The sequence below is a fragment of the Hydractinia symbiolongicarpus genome, chromosome 1, assembly GCF_029227915.1.
Source record: "Hydractinia symbiolongicarpus strain clone_291-10 chromosome 1, HSymV2.1, whole genome shotgun sequence".
Classification (NCBI taxonomy): domain Eukaryota; kingdom Metazoa; phylum Cnidaria; class Hydrozoa; order Anthoathecata; family Hydractiniidae; genus Hydractinia; species Hydractinia symbiolongicarpus.
In genome coordinates this window covers 8,149,971-8,165,222 of record NC_079875.1, presented here as the reverse complement: position 1 = coordinate 8,165,222, position 15,252 = coordinate 8,149,971, and the positions used below count along the sequence as shown (strand labels likewise).

At 35.6% G+C, this 15,252-nt stretch overlaps 1 protein-coding gene across 2 annotated transcripts in view; it reads left to right on the top strand.

Annotated features, from left to right (window-relative positions):
- Positions 1-12,737, top strand: part of LOC130636093 (adhesion G-protein coupled receptor V1-like) — a 45,477-nt gene extending 32,740 nt beyond the window's left edge. For both annotated transcript variants that reach the window (XM_057445710.1, XM_057445700.1), the window contains 16 exons: positions 138-276; positions 374-612; positions 1,118-1,344; positions 1,447-3,124; positions 3,487-3,761; positions 4,695-4,896; positions 5,490-6,200; positions 6,465-6,761; positions 6,992-7,096; positions 7,920-8,042; positions 8,443-8,524; positions 8,635-8,737; positions 9,407-9,564; positions 9,840-9,961; positions 10,631-10,813; positions 11,532-12,737. In XM_057445710.1, coding sequence (XP_057301693.1) covers positions 138-276; positions 374-612; positions 1,118-1,344; positions 1,447-3,124; positions 3,487-3,761; positions 4,695-4,896; positions 5,490-6,200; positions 6,465-6,761; positions 6,992-7,096; positions 7,920-8,042; positions 8,443-8,524; positions 8,635-8,737; positions 9,407-9,564; positions 9,840-9,961; positions 10,631-10,813; positions 11,532-11,846 — 4,959 coding nt within the window. In that variant the 3' untranslated portion in view covers positions 11,847-12,737. The remainder of the gene's footprint in view (positions 1-137; positions 277-373; positions 613-1,117; positions 1,345-1,446; positions 3,125-3,486; positions 3,762-4,694; positions 4,897-5,489; positions 6,201-6,464; positions 6,762-6,991; positions 7,097-7,919; positions 8,043-8,442; positions 8,525-8,634; positions 8,738-9,406; positions 9,565-9,839; positions 9,962-10,630; positions 10,814-11,531) is intronic.
- The last annotated feature ends 2,515 nt before the right edge of the window (positions 12,738-15,252 follow it).

The window sequence follows — 15,252 nt, the reverse complement described above, 5'->3', positions numbered from 1 at the left end:
ATTTTTGGTATAATGATTGTGTAATTAAGTTTTAGAAAAGATTAGTGCTGTAATATGGTTTAATTGTGTTAACCATAATTTAAAGTTACTGAAATATCGAAAGTGTTTCCTACTAATGATTTTCACCTTCACATTAGGTGACATGGGACATAAAGCGAGCAAAAGTAAGCTCCAGTCACGTGACTGAAGATCTGACACCGAGCAGGGGAAGTGTCAATTTCGCAGATGGACAATCTGGTTCCCAACTAATACAAGTGACTATTTTACCTTATGGTGGTGAGTTTTAGTGTCTTATTATTGGTTGTTTTTCTTACACTAAGAAATACCATCTGAATTGTAAAGTAACACTCTTGATAACTAATATTTCCTATAGGTCCACAAGAAGAGGAGGAGAGATTTACGCTCTCCTTGGTTGATGTTACAGGAGGCGCAACTCTTGATGACAGTACTTCAAAACTTGACATCATCGTTGCGAAGAAGGGTTATCCAAGTGGTTTGTTTTCTTTATCTTCACAAATCAAACCATCATCACAAATAAACGAGCCACCTAGTGGAATGGCAACTGTTGAGATACCTATTCGTCGAAGTTTTGGAAGGATTGGTGTTGTCAATGTAAGTTGATTAGAAAAATTTTCTACCTCTTCAATATTTGCCAATGTTGAAATAACATAACAACTTTGTAACCTTATACCCTAAATTTTAAATTTTTATCTTCATAAGCAATTGTGTAATTCCATAACCAGAATAGTTAGGGGTTTTGGGTTCTTGAAAGCATTTAACGTGGCATTAAGTTCAGCTCACATTTCTCAAATTTTCAGGCTGTCTTAAATCGTGGTGTAGATTACATATTGTTACATTATACATGCATGATAGAAAATACAACAAGTACATTATCAAGCGTTGTTGAAGTGGCCTGTCCACTACACAGTAATGGTCAATTGATTCTGTTTGTGAATGACAGTAAGAAATAGCCTAAAACACCATTGTCTTGACAGTTTTGACGCATATTCTACTGCATGCTATTTCGCGAAAAAGAAGGACAAAACAGCTGATCATAATTAGAGTTGCAAGAGATCTGTATCTAGTAGCTAGTGTTTTAATTTCCATTACTTTGCAGGTTATTTGGAAAGTGGAGAGCACTACAGGTAACATCTCACAAGATATTACATACAACGCTTCAAGAGTTGTTACATTCCAAGACCAACAGTCTGTTGGTTACATTCTCATTAATGTCACCGCTGATGATGAGCCTGAGCTTGACGAAGACTTTCATGTCACGCTTATATCGGTTGACATGTCAGGAGAAATAAGTGAGCAGCAAAAGCAGGTTTCGTTTGTTATAACGTAAGTTGTTTTCTAGAGTAGTATGTGAGTTAGTGTGCTAGAGTTATCATTAATACCATTCGCTGAAAATCAGTTTTGCATTCCTCCTCTTTTTCTTTACAGAGCAAATGACAACCCGTACGGAGTGTTTAAACTGGCAAATGCTGGACAAATATTTCATCTCGATTCTTCAAACTTACAAAGGTCTGTGCAAATTACTGTCGAAAGAGAGGCTGGTCTAATAGGTGACGTTATAGCAAGTGTATTACTCGAGCATCCGGATTATGCACCCATAGCTTATACCTTAATGGTCAATCGATCGCAAAGCATAGCAACAAGTATTTTTAAAGTGCCCGAAAAAACATTTTTAAAGTTTGGTACCTCCTATTCAGTTCGTTTAACTGCAGTCAATCTAATCAAAGATAATAACAATGCTGTAATGCCAGTCCTAGCTGCCAGCCCTCTTCTCAAGAGTATACGAATTCCAGAGCAAGCGTCAAACTCTATCGTTCAGATTGCCAATTCATCTTTGTTTGTTTCTGTCGATTTAAACAGCAACATGGCATCTGTAGCTGTGACACGTATTGGTTTGTATGGAAGCGTGCAAATACCATGGAGCTATGGTTATCCGAATAACGTGCCTATCATAGCTGCTGGTGTTATTACCCCTTCATCAGGAACTGTTAGTATGCAACACAACCAGCGAGCTGTTAGTTTTAGTGTGGCTGCTGTTGCTCCTGTAGTTATAACGTCTTCTTATCAATATGCTGTACATTTGAGGAGTAATTTGTCACCAGCTGTAAATCAAAAGGGATGGGGAAAGTTAGGAGAAAACATTTACACCGTCATTGAACCACATGGCGTTTTTCGCATTTCTATGGAATCGCAGCAAATACTTGTTTTAGAAGGACAGCCAGCTGATGTTATTATAGAAAGGATGTTTAATACAGAAGGTACTGTTCGAGTTAGGTATCAAACTAAAATGCATTCAGGAGTTAATGCCGCGATTCCTGATGAAGATTATACGCCTATGACATCTTATGTTGATTTCAACAACGGTCAGTTTAGGAAGTCTGTTCGAATTAGTACGATCGATGACAAAGCTAACCCAAAACCAGAAACAGAAGAAACCTTTTTCTTTCAACTAATATCTGTGGAATTATTAACAGCAAGGAGATCAGTTTTGCCTCGCTTATCAGCCAACATTACTTCCACAGTCACTATTCAGGACAACGACAACCCGTTCGGCATTATCTCATTCTCTCAGAAGTCACGTGTCATAACAGTGGACGAATCCGCCATATTTGTTGAGCTTGACATACAGCGAACTGGTGGAACGTTCAGCACAGCGAGTGTTGAAGTGGTAAGCATAGGTGGAGGAGAGTTGTGGAGTGCTAGTATTATAAATAACATTGATCCAAACTCAGATGTGTTTAAGGCACTCCGTAGCAGAGAAACTGCTGCGACATCTAGTTACGACTATGATGCCGTAAGAAGTAAAATCACATTTCAACAAACGTCCAATTCACCAGTTGTTGGTCAAACACAGAAAATAAGCTTGAGAATATTACAAGATAATATTGCTGAACCGATGGAGGCCATTGTTGTGGTTCTGATGAACTCCACCGGTGGTGCTAAAATCTTTGCTCCGCATTCATACGCTGTGGTTTTTATTAGAGGAAATGGTTTATACAATGGAGAGGTGGGCTTTCAAGCGAAGACTGCAATTCTTGATGAAGAAGGAAGTGGTGAAGTGGAGTTACCCATGATGAGAGTGGGAGAGGCTTTACAAGAAGTCGACGTGAGTAATTTTGCGTGTGTACAAGTTTTCCTGTTTCAAATAAATAGCTAATCAAAATACAGAAAATCTAATACTTTACTTTCGCGAGAGAAACTTTCGTGAATTCGCGATTTTTCGCTATTTTTACGAGAGTTAATCTCGCGAAATTTTCCGAATTTCTTTATTCGCGAAAGTTTATCCAAAATATTTCGCGGAATCCAAAAAAAAGTATCAAAATGAAATTAAATATTGTTATTTTTGTTCTGTTTCACTCTGGTCTAAAAACGGACCATGAAAAGAGTTCGTAATTTCAAGTTTTTAAACCAAAAAATACCTTCTAAAATTGTCATCTGTTTGTTGATAATTGTTGTATTAACTTTTAGGTGACTTGGGCTGCGACTACGTCGTTAAGTATAAACTTAGCGGATCAAATAAAAGAATTAACTGGGACAGTAAAGCTAGCAGCAGGACGTTCCAAGAGCAGCATAACTATACAAGCGTTGAAAGATACCGTACCAGAGTTTGCAGCATGGTTTCTTGTGAATTTAACATCCATAACATCAGGTGCTGTCATCAAACCAACTGAAGCAGTGATGAATGTTACATTATTGGAAAGTGATTATCCAGTTGGAAGAATTGGGTTTGATGAGCGGTCCAGGTGAGTTGTATCAGTCACCCACTTCTTATTTTTCGTGCGACTGTAATTTTTAGCCAAAACAAGTACGTAAGACAAACCTATACAAGTTTATAAACTTTTTTTAATTATTTCCTCACAATGGTTTATTTTGGTATTCTTTCGATTTCCCGCAACTTGTGTCATCAGTAAATATTAGGTTTGATAGGTAATGTTATATATATTTTTGCTTTTTTATCTATATTACAGTACCCGTATACGTCTGTCTGTCTGTCTGTCTGTCTGTCTGTCTGTCTGTCTGTCTGTCTGTCTGTCTGTCTGTCTGTCTGTCTGTCTGTCTGTCTGTCTGTCTGTCTGTCTGTCTGTCTGTCTGTCTGTCTGTCTGTCTGTCATGCAAAATGGTAGCTTAGCTAAAATAAATGGTAGCTTAGCTAAACTAAAAAGGATAGGCGAACCCGTGGATTTTCCACGGGCTAACGACTAGTTTCTTTTAATTTTCGGATTGTTAACGAAGGGGGGAAACTGGTAAAAAAATACATGGCTATGCTGCAAAAATCTAGCGCTTTATTTTATTTATGTTCATGTTGGTTGGTAGTAGTACAAGTAGCTTTTAGTGAACGTAATTTTAGAAATAGAGGAGAATTTTGACAAGTCGAAGAGACCCGTGGACAAATCCACTTAGGAATAAAGATAATGGAAAAAATAGGTTGTTTTAGGTGTTTTGCCGACGTGAGAGGTGTATGTAAAAAAAATTGGTGAAATCTGCTTATCCGTTTTTTGTAATGTGCAAAGTTTAAAGCTTTGCTGAGAAAAATGTATATATAACGTGCTATTGACGAACGGTTAAGAGGATATAAAGGTTTAGAAATACCCCTATGACACGTTGCGTTTAAGGCTTGTTCAAGACACCCCATTTAGTTCACTGAGGTTTGATTATATATGTTCATTCTGTATTAGATTTATTGTTCTCCAACTTGGTGATGGAAACTTACAACTTACTGTTCGACGTTACAATGGTTCGTTAAAAGCAACAACGGTGAAGTACCAGACAGTGTCTTTGGCTGGCATGGTAAAAGACGGAGGTGTGCAAATGAACCCTGCGACGGAGGGAAGTGATTACGAAAAAGCAGAGGGGACATTGAAGTTCCAAGTAGGACAGGTGTGTTCCGATTTATGCGAAAAATTACTTTCTATGTTTTAAAACGTTTAAAGAAAGGGCTGATATACTCACTCGCCCCCAGTCTCTAATGGTTATTCGGCTATAAACTAGAACCGTTTCAAAACTTTATGTTTTGGTGTTCATTGTCTGGTCCTGCACGTGTTTTCTTACTGGAGCGCGTTTTGGCTGATTATGGAAAATTCTGAAAATGTTGTTTTGTTTTTATTCAACGCTGACTTTTTAACGTTAGCAGCTAGAAATTAGCTCGATAATCCTTTGAATGATAGTTTTAGGAAGAATTCGCTATTAGAATTAGGAATGGAGGGAACATTGTTTACAGAAATACCATCTGTAGTAACAGTTCAAGTTAAAAAAATATCATATTATGAATTTTTACTATGCTCATTTAAGCTTTTCAATGTTATTACTTCTTGACATCAAATATTGGAAAACAAAAACGATATTTGAGAAGTACTCCATCATTTTGTTTGGTATCTGAAATTAACGAAAAACAAGTGGAAGTTTTATCCAACGCAATGTTCAGTATTTTTTCCATTTTAAATAGATTAATATTTCTTGTGTTATTATTTTAGACTGAAGCCTACATCAACTTGAAATTGTCAACAACATCTAGTGAAGCCCCCTACCCTCGTGTCTTCAACGTTAGTCTGAACGATCCAACGAATGGTGCCGTGCTGTACAAACAAAACAGTTTTGCTCGTGTTATTATATCCAAACCTGGAGCGACCAGTCAGTTTCTTAAACTTCGCTCATCCACCCTGAACCTTCCTCTTACGGACGCACAAATTTTAGATATCTTAAACGGATTATTGGTATCTATTCGATCGTCCAAGCTGACGGAAAATGATCAGCAGCTGATTAAAAACACAATCAAAGATATTCTGTCATTTAAATCATCCTTGCTACCAGGCAGCAAATCCTTAACGTCTCGATCACAAGCTGTATTACTTGACATATTCAACAACCTGATGGACACAAGTAGAGCAGATACAACAGGGAAATCATACTGGAGCAAGTTGTTAGAGACATCCGCATATCATTTTCTGAATGATGCACTGTGTCCGACTGTTGTATCATATACAAGATCAAACTTCGATGTAAAAGCACAGCGTGGTAATCGTACTGAGCTGAATGGGCTCTTGTTCAAGTCCGGTTCTGACTTTTTTAGATATCCAATAAATATGTTTTCATCAAATGCTGTGGAAAAGACATGCACTGATGTGCATTTTATTAGTATGAACAATCAATGGTTTACTTCGGAAAAGACAACTCTTAATAAAAAGGTTTGAAAAGACATTTTTTTTTAATTTTGAAAGAAACGACTCATTTTTTGTCCCGAGGGGTAAAATTAACAAGATTATACAATTTAAGGTAGACTTTTGCTTGGACCTGAATGAGTTTTTAGGCATTAATAAAAAATCATCGCGTAAAGTTTTTGGGGACGGGGTTGTACAAACTGTGCATGCGCAGTAGCTTTCTACACATGTAGCTACAATAAGTTTATTTTTAGGGTTAGTATTGGCGGGTAACTGTTCTGTTTTGTTTAGGTCTTATCTTCAGCTATACAAACCGGTTTGGGCTCCACCAACAATAAAATAGTTTATCGCATTCACTCGCCATCCAACAGAATCACGCCGAGTAAAGTCTCCTGTGTCATCTGGACTCGACCAACATCCACCAGTGCAGATGGATCGTGGTCACCTAAAAATTGCGACATTGTGAGCGAAACGAAAGAATATATTGAATGTGGATGCAATCATTTGTCTGAATATACCGTCCTCGCTGACAGCGATGATCGCACTGGCTTTGAAATATACTTCTTTGTTGCATGTTTTTTTACTATGGTAAGGGCGTTTGATGTGAATACAAACAAATGGAAAGTTTATCCAGCAAACTCTATTAGCCACTTTGTGTTTCAAAATAGAGTTTAATATCTTTCATTAAATGTTATAAGATTAAAAATCAGTAACAATTTAGTGTACTGTTTTAAACTTGGGTAGTTGTATTCACTTGAGCATGATGTGTCACGTTGCGTGAGGAAATTAGTTTTAATCTGTTTTTTGTGTTTTTTTAGGGTGCGTGTTTACTGGCGCTGCTGTCACATCACTGTTGCGCTATTGAGAAGACGTTCACATCTAGTCTACTCATGCATCTCCTGTTTTCTGTGATGATCACTAATGTAAGTTCTTAATGTCGTTTTCCTTTTCTCGTTAACATCGTTCTATTAGTTGCATGTTGTTGTTAGTTAGATGAGCCTGGTCATCATATTGCGGATCGACTTTTTAAAAATTATTCTAACATCTCAAACTTTGCCAACTAATCAAATTAATAATCTTCTACAATTCATACTTCAGTAAACAGCAAAATCAATTATTTCAGCAGAGTCGATAAAACTGATAAGGACACGTGTTAAATACTATTTTATCCTAAGCCTACCTTATAATAGGCTAAACGCAGCAACAATTCTACTCAATAAAAGTTGTCTTTGAGGCCGGCTAATTGACCAGTAAAGCAGAGATAACTCTTGGAATTCGGATTTGCGTACGTTGCTATAGCTACCAGGAGTTTTTTTGCAAAAGTTTCTTCCCTCATTTTCTCAGGATAAAACACTTCAGTTAAATAAAAACCGTTGACAACGTGTGTCCTGCTTAAAAAATATAAAATAAAATGCAAATATATATATTAGTAAAAATATTAAAACCATAAAGCACAACGTACTTATAGCTATCGAAAAAAAAGAAATGAAGAAAAGAGAAAAACGTAGACTAAAAAAACACTAAAACCGTTTTAAAAACAAAAACAAGAAGAAAGCAAAAAAAGGATATGACTCTAAATTCTGAACACAGCGCCACCTAAAAGACTGATGTAGTCGGTTTAATTTTTCGCATTTTATAAGCGGAAGTTTACAGTCAAATTAAAATTTAGGTCATTATAGCTCTGTTTTCGAATACTTGAAATTCTTGAATAGAGTTACTACACAGAAACTTGTATTCTTCTTTTAGATGGCTTACGCTCTAGCTGGTTACATTAGTCCGAAACTGATCGACGAACTTGAAAGGTGCAGCATGTTGGCTTTGTTCATCCACTATTTCTTTCTCACTCAGTTTACTAATATGTTTGTGCAGGTACGTAGTAGCTTAGTTAAAGTGGTAAAGTTGTTTGTTGAGTTTGGTCTTGTGACATGAGTTTTGAGACAGTTATAGGTTGAGATTGGCTGGGAAAGGGTGAATTTTAACCGGAAAGGGTGAAAAATATAAATATTTTAATTGGGCGGTGGAAATTAACATTCCGTATGTAGTAGACATTAATACTTTTTAAAGTTTCATAGGAATTTTTTGGTATCTAACCCTAACGATAAAAAGTAGAGCTAATGGATTTTCTCTTCAATCAATTATAAATGTTACAACACCCTTTTTGGTGATGTTTGAAAAAATATCAATTATGTTTATTACTAAAAAATTAGACGTGCATAAAATTTGTTCATTTAGTTTTTTTTTGTGTGTTTACCATATTTCTTTCTTTTAGGCTTGTAACTTGTGGCGAATTTTAGTGATGAATGACGAACATAGTTACAGAAAATCGATCCCATTTTTTCTCATTGGATGGGGTAATGTCCATTATGCTTTATGTTTATATTTAATTCTACTCTTTTCTGGTCGTGTACGTGTGGAGGAGTGTTGCGTCGCAAATAAGCACTCTTTTTCGGATTTCTTTTAGGCGCTCCTGTAATTATTATTATAACTTATGTATTTGTAACGCACGCTGTGTGGGATTGGAAATTCACTAAGATGTATGGAGACGTCCATGGCAACGGAGATATGTAAGAATTTTCTTCCATCCGTATGTAAAATAGGAATATTAGTCCGTGGCCCATGGACAACTCCACGGGTTTGCCTGTCCTGTATTTACCGCATTTATGTCGCTACTGTTGTCACCATTTTTCACAGAGACAGACAGACGGTGGTTATTATTATAGAGAAGCCCATAGGGTTTTGTTCAACTAACATCGCAGTCTAAAATGAAACCTCTATCAGGATCGTTGGAGTGAGACTGTAATAAAATGAAAACAAAACGGCTGCGGCGTAACGCCCAGCTAACGCCTTATAGGTGGGCGTTATATATGTATAAATTAAGTCAAACTCAAAAAAGCTTATTTATCCGTCATTTTTGACTGCAATCTGATTGGTCGAATACTTAACGCCAAATTAAGCAGTGTGTTGTGAAGTGAAATAGTTGAAAAAAAGCGGAAATGCGCATGCTCGCATATTTTGAGCCATAATAAACTTTGTTACATAAATTAGTGACATAAAAAAGGATAAAGGCTTCCTTGCACGTTTATCATACGTGAAAGGTTGATCCACAAAGAACAGAATTTAAAAGTTTCATCTTACTTCTTGATACACATATAGGAACATATGATGTTGCACAACGTGTGTTAGAAAATAGGATTCGTATAAAACAAACCTCGTATCTCAACCTTTTTCAACAGGTGTTTTATTGCGCATGGTTATGCAGCATTTTCAGTAGCAGTTATACCAGTGTTGTTGATTGTGGTTGCGATATGTGTGGTCTTCGTACAAGCTTATCAAGTCACGCCACAGTGGAAATATTATGACGATGTTTATAGAGGAAGATATAATATAAAAGGTTGCTTGCTTGTTTGTTTTGTTTTGATTTGTTTGTTTGTTTGTCCTTATTTGTTTGGTTATTTGTTTTTGTTTGTTGTTTGTTTGTTGTTGTTTTTTTTGTTTGTTTTAATTTGGTTGATTTTTTTGTTTATATAATTTGCTTTATCCTTAACTTCTCTTTCTTAATTTTTCTGAATATAATTTTAAACCGCCGTTTAAGTTTTATTTTCAATTATAAAGGCTAACACGGTGTAAATTAATCTTGTTAAACGTTGATTGGCTTCCCCATTTTAGAGGTACGTCACGTGATGATCCTGTTTAGTCTCATCATTCTAACATGGGTGTTTGGTGGTATACACTTGGCGTATGGATCCTTATGGATGATCGTTACCTTCACTTTTTTCAATGTTTTTACTGTGAGTAAATAATGGTTTTGTGTCACACAAAACGTTTCGTGATTTTCTCAGTTTGTTGGAAGATTGCAGGATCGATTCTAAATAAAAAAATTATGGTTTTCCCTTTGCATTTTCTCTGGTAGTCTCAGTTACTAAAAACAATTGTATCACGAATTTGGTCGTTGTTTTTCTAAGGAGAAGCGTGATTGCTCTGTTTTCTGCTTACGTATTGTAAGGTCGGGCGATACTTTTGACATCACTCAATATCAAACAGATATGGAATGAGTTAAATCGAATATCGAACTTCATTACTTAGTGGAGCTTGTGATATTTGATAAAGCGCAGACTTCAACGAATCCATAACATTCTGCCAAAAAAAGAAAAGAAAAGAGATTATTGTTTGTGACACAAGTCTCTCAAAATTAACAAAAAGCCTAACAATGAAACATTTAACATGACAAACATTTTTTTCCGACGCTATCCTTTGTCGAGCTTCTTTAGGATTATCGGATTGTTTTTCTTCGAAGCCAATAGGAATATGAAGGAGTGTCAATGTTCGACATACCATATTAAAAAATATTCGACAGAGCAATTTGCTTACGGGTGGATCTTCCTAATCAACAGTGCAGACTTATTCTATTAATCATGGCGGTTGTAGTATTTATAAATAACTTCTCTAATCTTTTACAGGGTTTATACATCTTTGTTGTTTACGTCATTCTGCGCAACCAAATGAGATATCTCTTCAAAGGAAAGTACCATGTTGACCAACCACCTCCCGAGCGCATCGAGATGTCCAACGTTGTTTATAGTGGCGTCGATTCAAGTAAACAAATCAAAAAGAACTATGCGTTCAACAATCCTGTTGATTTGGTAAGTACATCGTAAGAATACTGCTAGGTGACAGAGTTACAAGGAATTTTTGTTCTATTTATGGCTACTACGCATAACATAATCGACACTTCTGTACTTGTTGTTAAGCGCCTGTAAATACTTTACGGCTTAGGGTTCTAGATATGATTCGTATGTTTACTTCTTGACATTTAGGTGCTTGTGTGCTGTAAACTTCGATAAACGTGTGGTTTTAATAAATAATAACTTAGAAGCAACTTCGCAGTTAGGCCTAAAGAAAAAAAAAAAATAACCAGCAGACTTTGAGGAAGTCAAACAGAATTCAAGACTTGCTAATTTTCGATTTCTTTTAATATGAGTGAATAAAAGTAGGGTACATATCAGGTTTCCTTACCATTTATTGCTGCTTCATCAAACTTGACCTTTAATGTTGTATTTTATTTAGTTTATATTATTTCGTTAGTAAACCACGTGGTAGCTGCAAAAAGTCTGAATGTCACTAAGTAATCGTCACTCTTCTTCATCAAACTTTTTATTGTTTGTTTTTCATTTTAGAACAAATGGGGACATTAGGCTTATTTATTTATTGCTGCTTCGTCAAAATTGACTTTAAATGTTATATACGTTATTTAGTTTATACTACTTCGTTGGTAAACCACGTGGTAGCTAAAAAATTCTAACTGTCACTAAGTAATCTTTACTCTCCTTGGTCAAACTTATCGTTTGCTTTTAACTTTAGAACGAATGGGGAGATGTTGAACTCCCACGTGTTACTTCTCAATCGCTGTACTCACCAATTTCAGAGAGAAACAAACACACCGACACGTTCAACACGCCGGCGTCGCAACGTCGCTATGGTAACAACAACGATAGTTTTGAAGACGAAGATTCGGCAGACTTCGACGATCTTATATTTGCTTTAAAGTCAGGGAGTGGATATACGCCGTCTGTTAATGAAGATAATAATGAAGAACCGGTAGATTTACCCCCTGGCTCTTCATCTTCTGAGCAATACACTGTAAGAAGAATTAAAATCGGTGACACACACCTTTAGCATACTTAAAGTAAACGTTAATAAATCAGTTTGCATTCACCAAGAAAATGTAGAGTCGTGATATACAATGATGTAGTTACAAGACTATTAGGAAAAATTAGTTTTTATATTTTCTTAAATATCGGCAATACCCGGGCATTTAATATTGAGATGTAAGAACGCAAATGAACAATGAAAATCAATTGATCAATAAAAATGAAAGCGTACGAATGAGCTATAATCAGAGTAAGTTCAAAAATGTTTTTCTGTCAATTAACCGTGAGCCGATTTTTTTTTAGTTTCCATTCTTCGGTGCGATATGATAGTAATCTTTGTGATATAAAATAAGAAGCAGATTACGTAGAATTAATCGTTCTTGTAATGGGAAAATGTTCTAGAAAGTTCAGCTCATCTATAAGTTTGTGTGTTAACTCGCCATTACGCATCTTGTTTGTTGAAAAATTACTCGCTTACAAACGTATTTGTTTTGTTTTTTAAATCGTTTTTTGATAAATATACTTATAAATAGCGAATTTTTTTTATTTTGAAAATGTAACAACTAAAAAATGTATTAGAAATATATTTTAGCTTATCTGCTCTTTCTACACCGCCCTTAACTTTAAGATATTTGAACGCCTTTTCAACTTTCACGCCATTTAGGGCGGTGTATGATAGACCCATAGTAAGAGAGCTTAATTTATTATAAAGAATTTTGACTTCTCAATTTTGCTTCTGTTTGAAACAGAAGCAAAGTTGATGTTTTTTTAATGTGATAATATACAAACTTCGGTACCATACCTCTGTAAGTAAGTAGAGATAACGATTGAGAATTTTTAAAAGTATCGTGTGCATTTTTGTAAATTTCAGTTTTTTATAGAAATTTCGAGTGTAATATATAATACATATTCACGAGTAGTTGTTGCTTTCCTACCACCTCGTTCCCAGGATACCTTCGTAAAACCAATTGATCCAGCTTACAAAAACCTGTTAATTCTATTTTACAGTAAAAGTCTGGTAATTACATTGTTTGTTTATTTATTTATTTGTTATTTATTCCTTGCATACAGTTTATCGGACAATTCGTAATCATCAACACATCTGATGTAAACTGTTATGAAAAGATTTGGGTTAAGCGAGACAAAAAATTGATTGTTTCGTTTATCTCCGTCGCTTTAAAAGATTGACATATGGGAAATTTATATCATCATTTTGCAAACATCAAAAAAAGTAAAAAATTTCTTAAACAACTGACACATGCGTTGACGCCTTCCTCTCAAATCTCCTAGCAAGTGGAAGTAGCATTCTCGACCCCAGAGCTCTTAAATCTCAAAGAGCTCTAGGGGAAAAAAACATGATATATATATTTTTTTAAAGATTTATTTGCGAGTAGTTTAATTATTCTGTAAGTAATCTCTGCAGTTCGACACGAATGTTCGACTTACAGCAATATGAGATATTAGTTCGAGTTAAGTCAATTTTTTCTTCAGACTCTATAAAATTTACAAATGTTACAATCTAGTAAGTTTTCACTGAAAGAAATTGAAGAGCCTTCTCTTTCCTTTGTAAAGAGAACCATTTAAGAACAGCTTTATGAAATTTCTGGCTACATTACATATCAGTATTCGTTTTTTGTCGAGTTATCCGTAAAAATTAACTTAAGAAGGGTCAAAAAATGGCTCGAGAAAACGAATGTTCGAGTTATCCAGGGTTCAAGTTATCGAGTAGTTTTTATAAGGAAGTATTAAGAAATGTCTAAAGGGACCGTAGAAAACAGTTCGAGCTAATAAAAGTTCGAGTCTCTACTGAGAGCTGTTTTATAATCCGTTTTTCCTTTTCATACTGGCTATTGCTTACAAGTTGGTTTTCTTCTTGAAAAATTTGAGACATATTTTCCTGAAGATATGCTGCTTATACAGCAATAAGCTATTATTGCGTATACAAAAATATGATGCATCAACAGCTTCCACCTCGGCCTTCCCGGAAAATCCCGATGAAATCCCGGGAAATCCCGATTAAAATTATTGCAGGCATCGAATGTGCTGGAGCAAAAATTCCGACTTTCATTTTCAAAGTTTCAAGATGGTGTTTTAGTTGTGAAAAAGTCTTCTCTGAAACTTAGTATTATAGCTACACCTTATAAATATTTTATTTTTATTGACTAACTTTACAACGAATTGTAATATCTTTCTCTTTTATTTTCGAATTACGAACTTCTGTAGTAGGCTGCATCCACAGCTGGCTAAACATCCATTGGAATTTTTTGGTGGCTAGCTAGCTAGGCCCAGCAGAGATGCTGGTCATGGTGGACATGTGGGATAGTAGGGATGGAAGTATTGTTTTCTTCTTATTTCATTTGAGAATTGACAGAGGTAAGTCTTCTAGCTGCCCATAGCTGATAGCTGAATATCTTTCATTGTATTTATGTGACATACCAAGTTTGGTTTAGGCGGATGTCTCAAATACTTGATGTGAGAATCACCGACTCACCCTAATTTTTGATCGAAATTTTTGATATATTGGGTCAGAAAAACTAAAATGACAAAAAATATTATACGCTTGTTGTCTCCCTACAGCAATTGCCCATCATTATTGTTGTGCTTTGCTTTAAAATGCGAAAAGGGTTCTGAGAATTAGTTGAAAACAGCACCAAAACTCTAAACGAGGTGCCAAAGTTATCATTAAATATCGGCGATTTAATGATGCACGTTAATGGCTGGATGGTTAGATACGATTTTGCAAATTTTTGAGTTATCATTCGCCGACTGACCGACTCCATTTTTGATGCTCAAATGACCTTAGCTATAATACGCAGTCTGCCAATGAATATTCTTAAAGTGAAATATTGCAGTATAATAGCCATAAAGAACAAGTTAAAAAGACAAGCACATCATTATCCTACTTTTTTATCCATTGTAAACATACAAAGTATATATATTGTTGCAGCTAATGGAGCATGGGAAGATTAGTTGGTTGCATCAAACAGATTATATGGCAGACAGATTATTCTATACAGAGTATGCCATACAGAGTGTGACATGCTTCATATACAAAGTATATATGCTTTACGGAACAACGACCCTGCAGGCCTCGTCAAGAATGGCGTGCGATCGTACCCGCACACGCCCACACAAATCATGTTTAAATGTTCCCTTGCGATCTTCACACACCAAAAAAACACTAAATACCTCAGGCGTGCGCTAAGCGCACACCAAAAAAATGATATTCTGTTCAATGAAGGCGTACGGGAATAATATACAGTGCTGTTCACGAGTAAAGCTACACATTTTTGAGAGTACGAGTACAAATAAATGCGAGTAAAATAATTCAGAGTGAGAGTACAATGCGAGTGCGAGTAAAATAAATAAGAGTAATCTTTTTAATAACGCGAGTACGCAATAATTAAACTACTCGCAAGTAAATCTTTAAA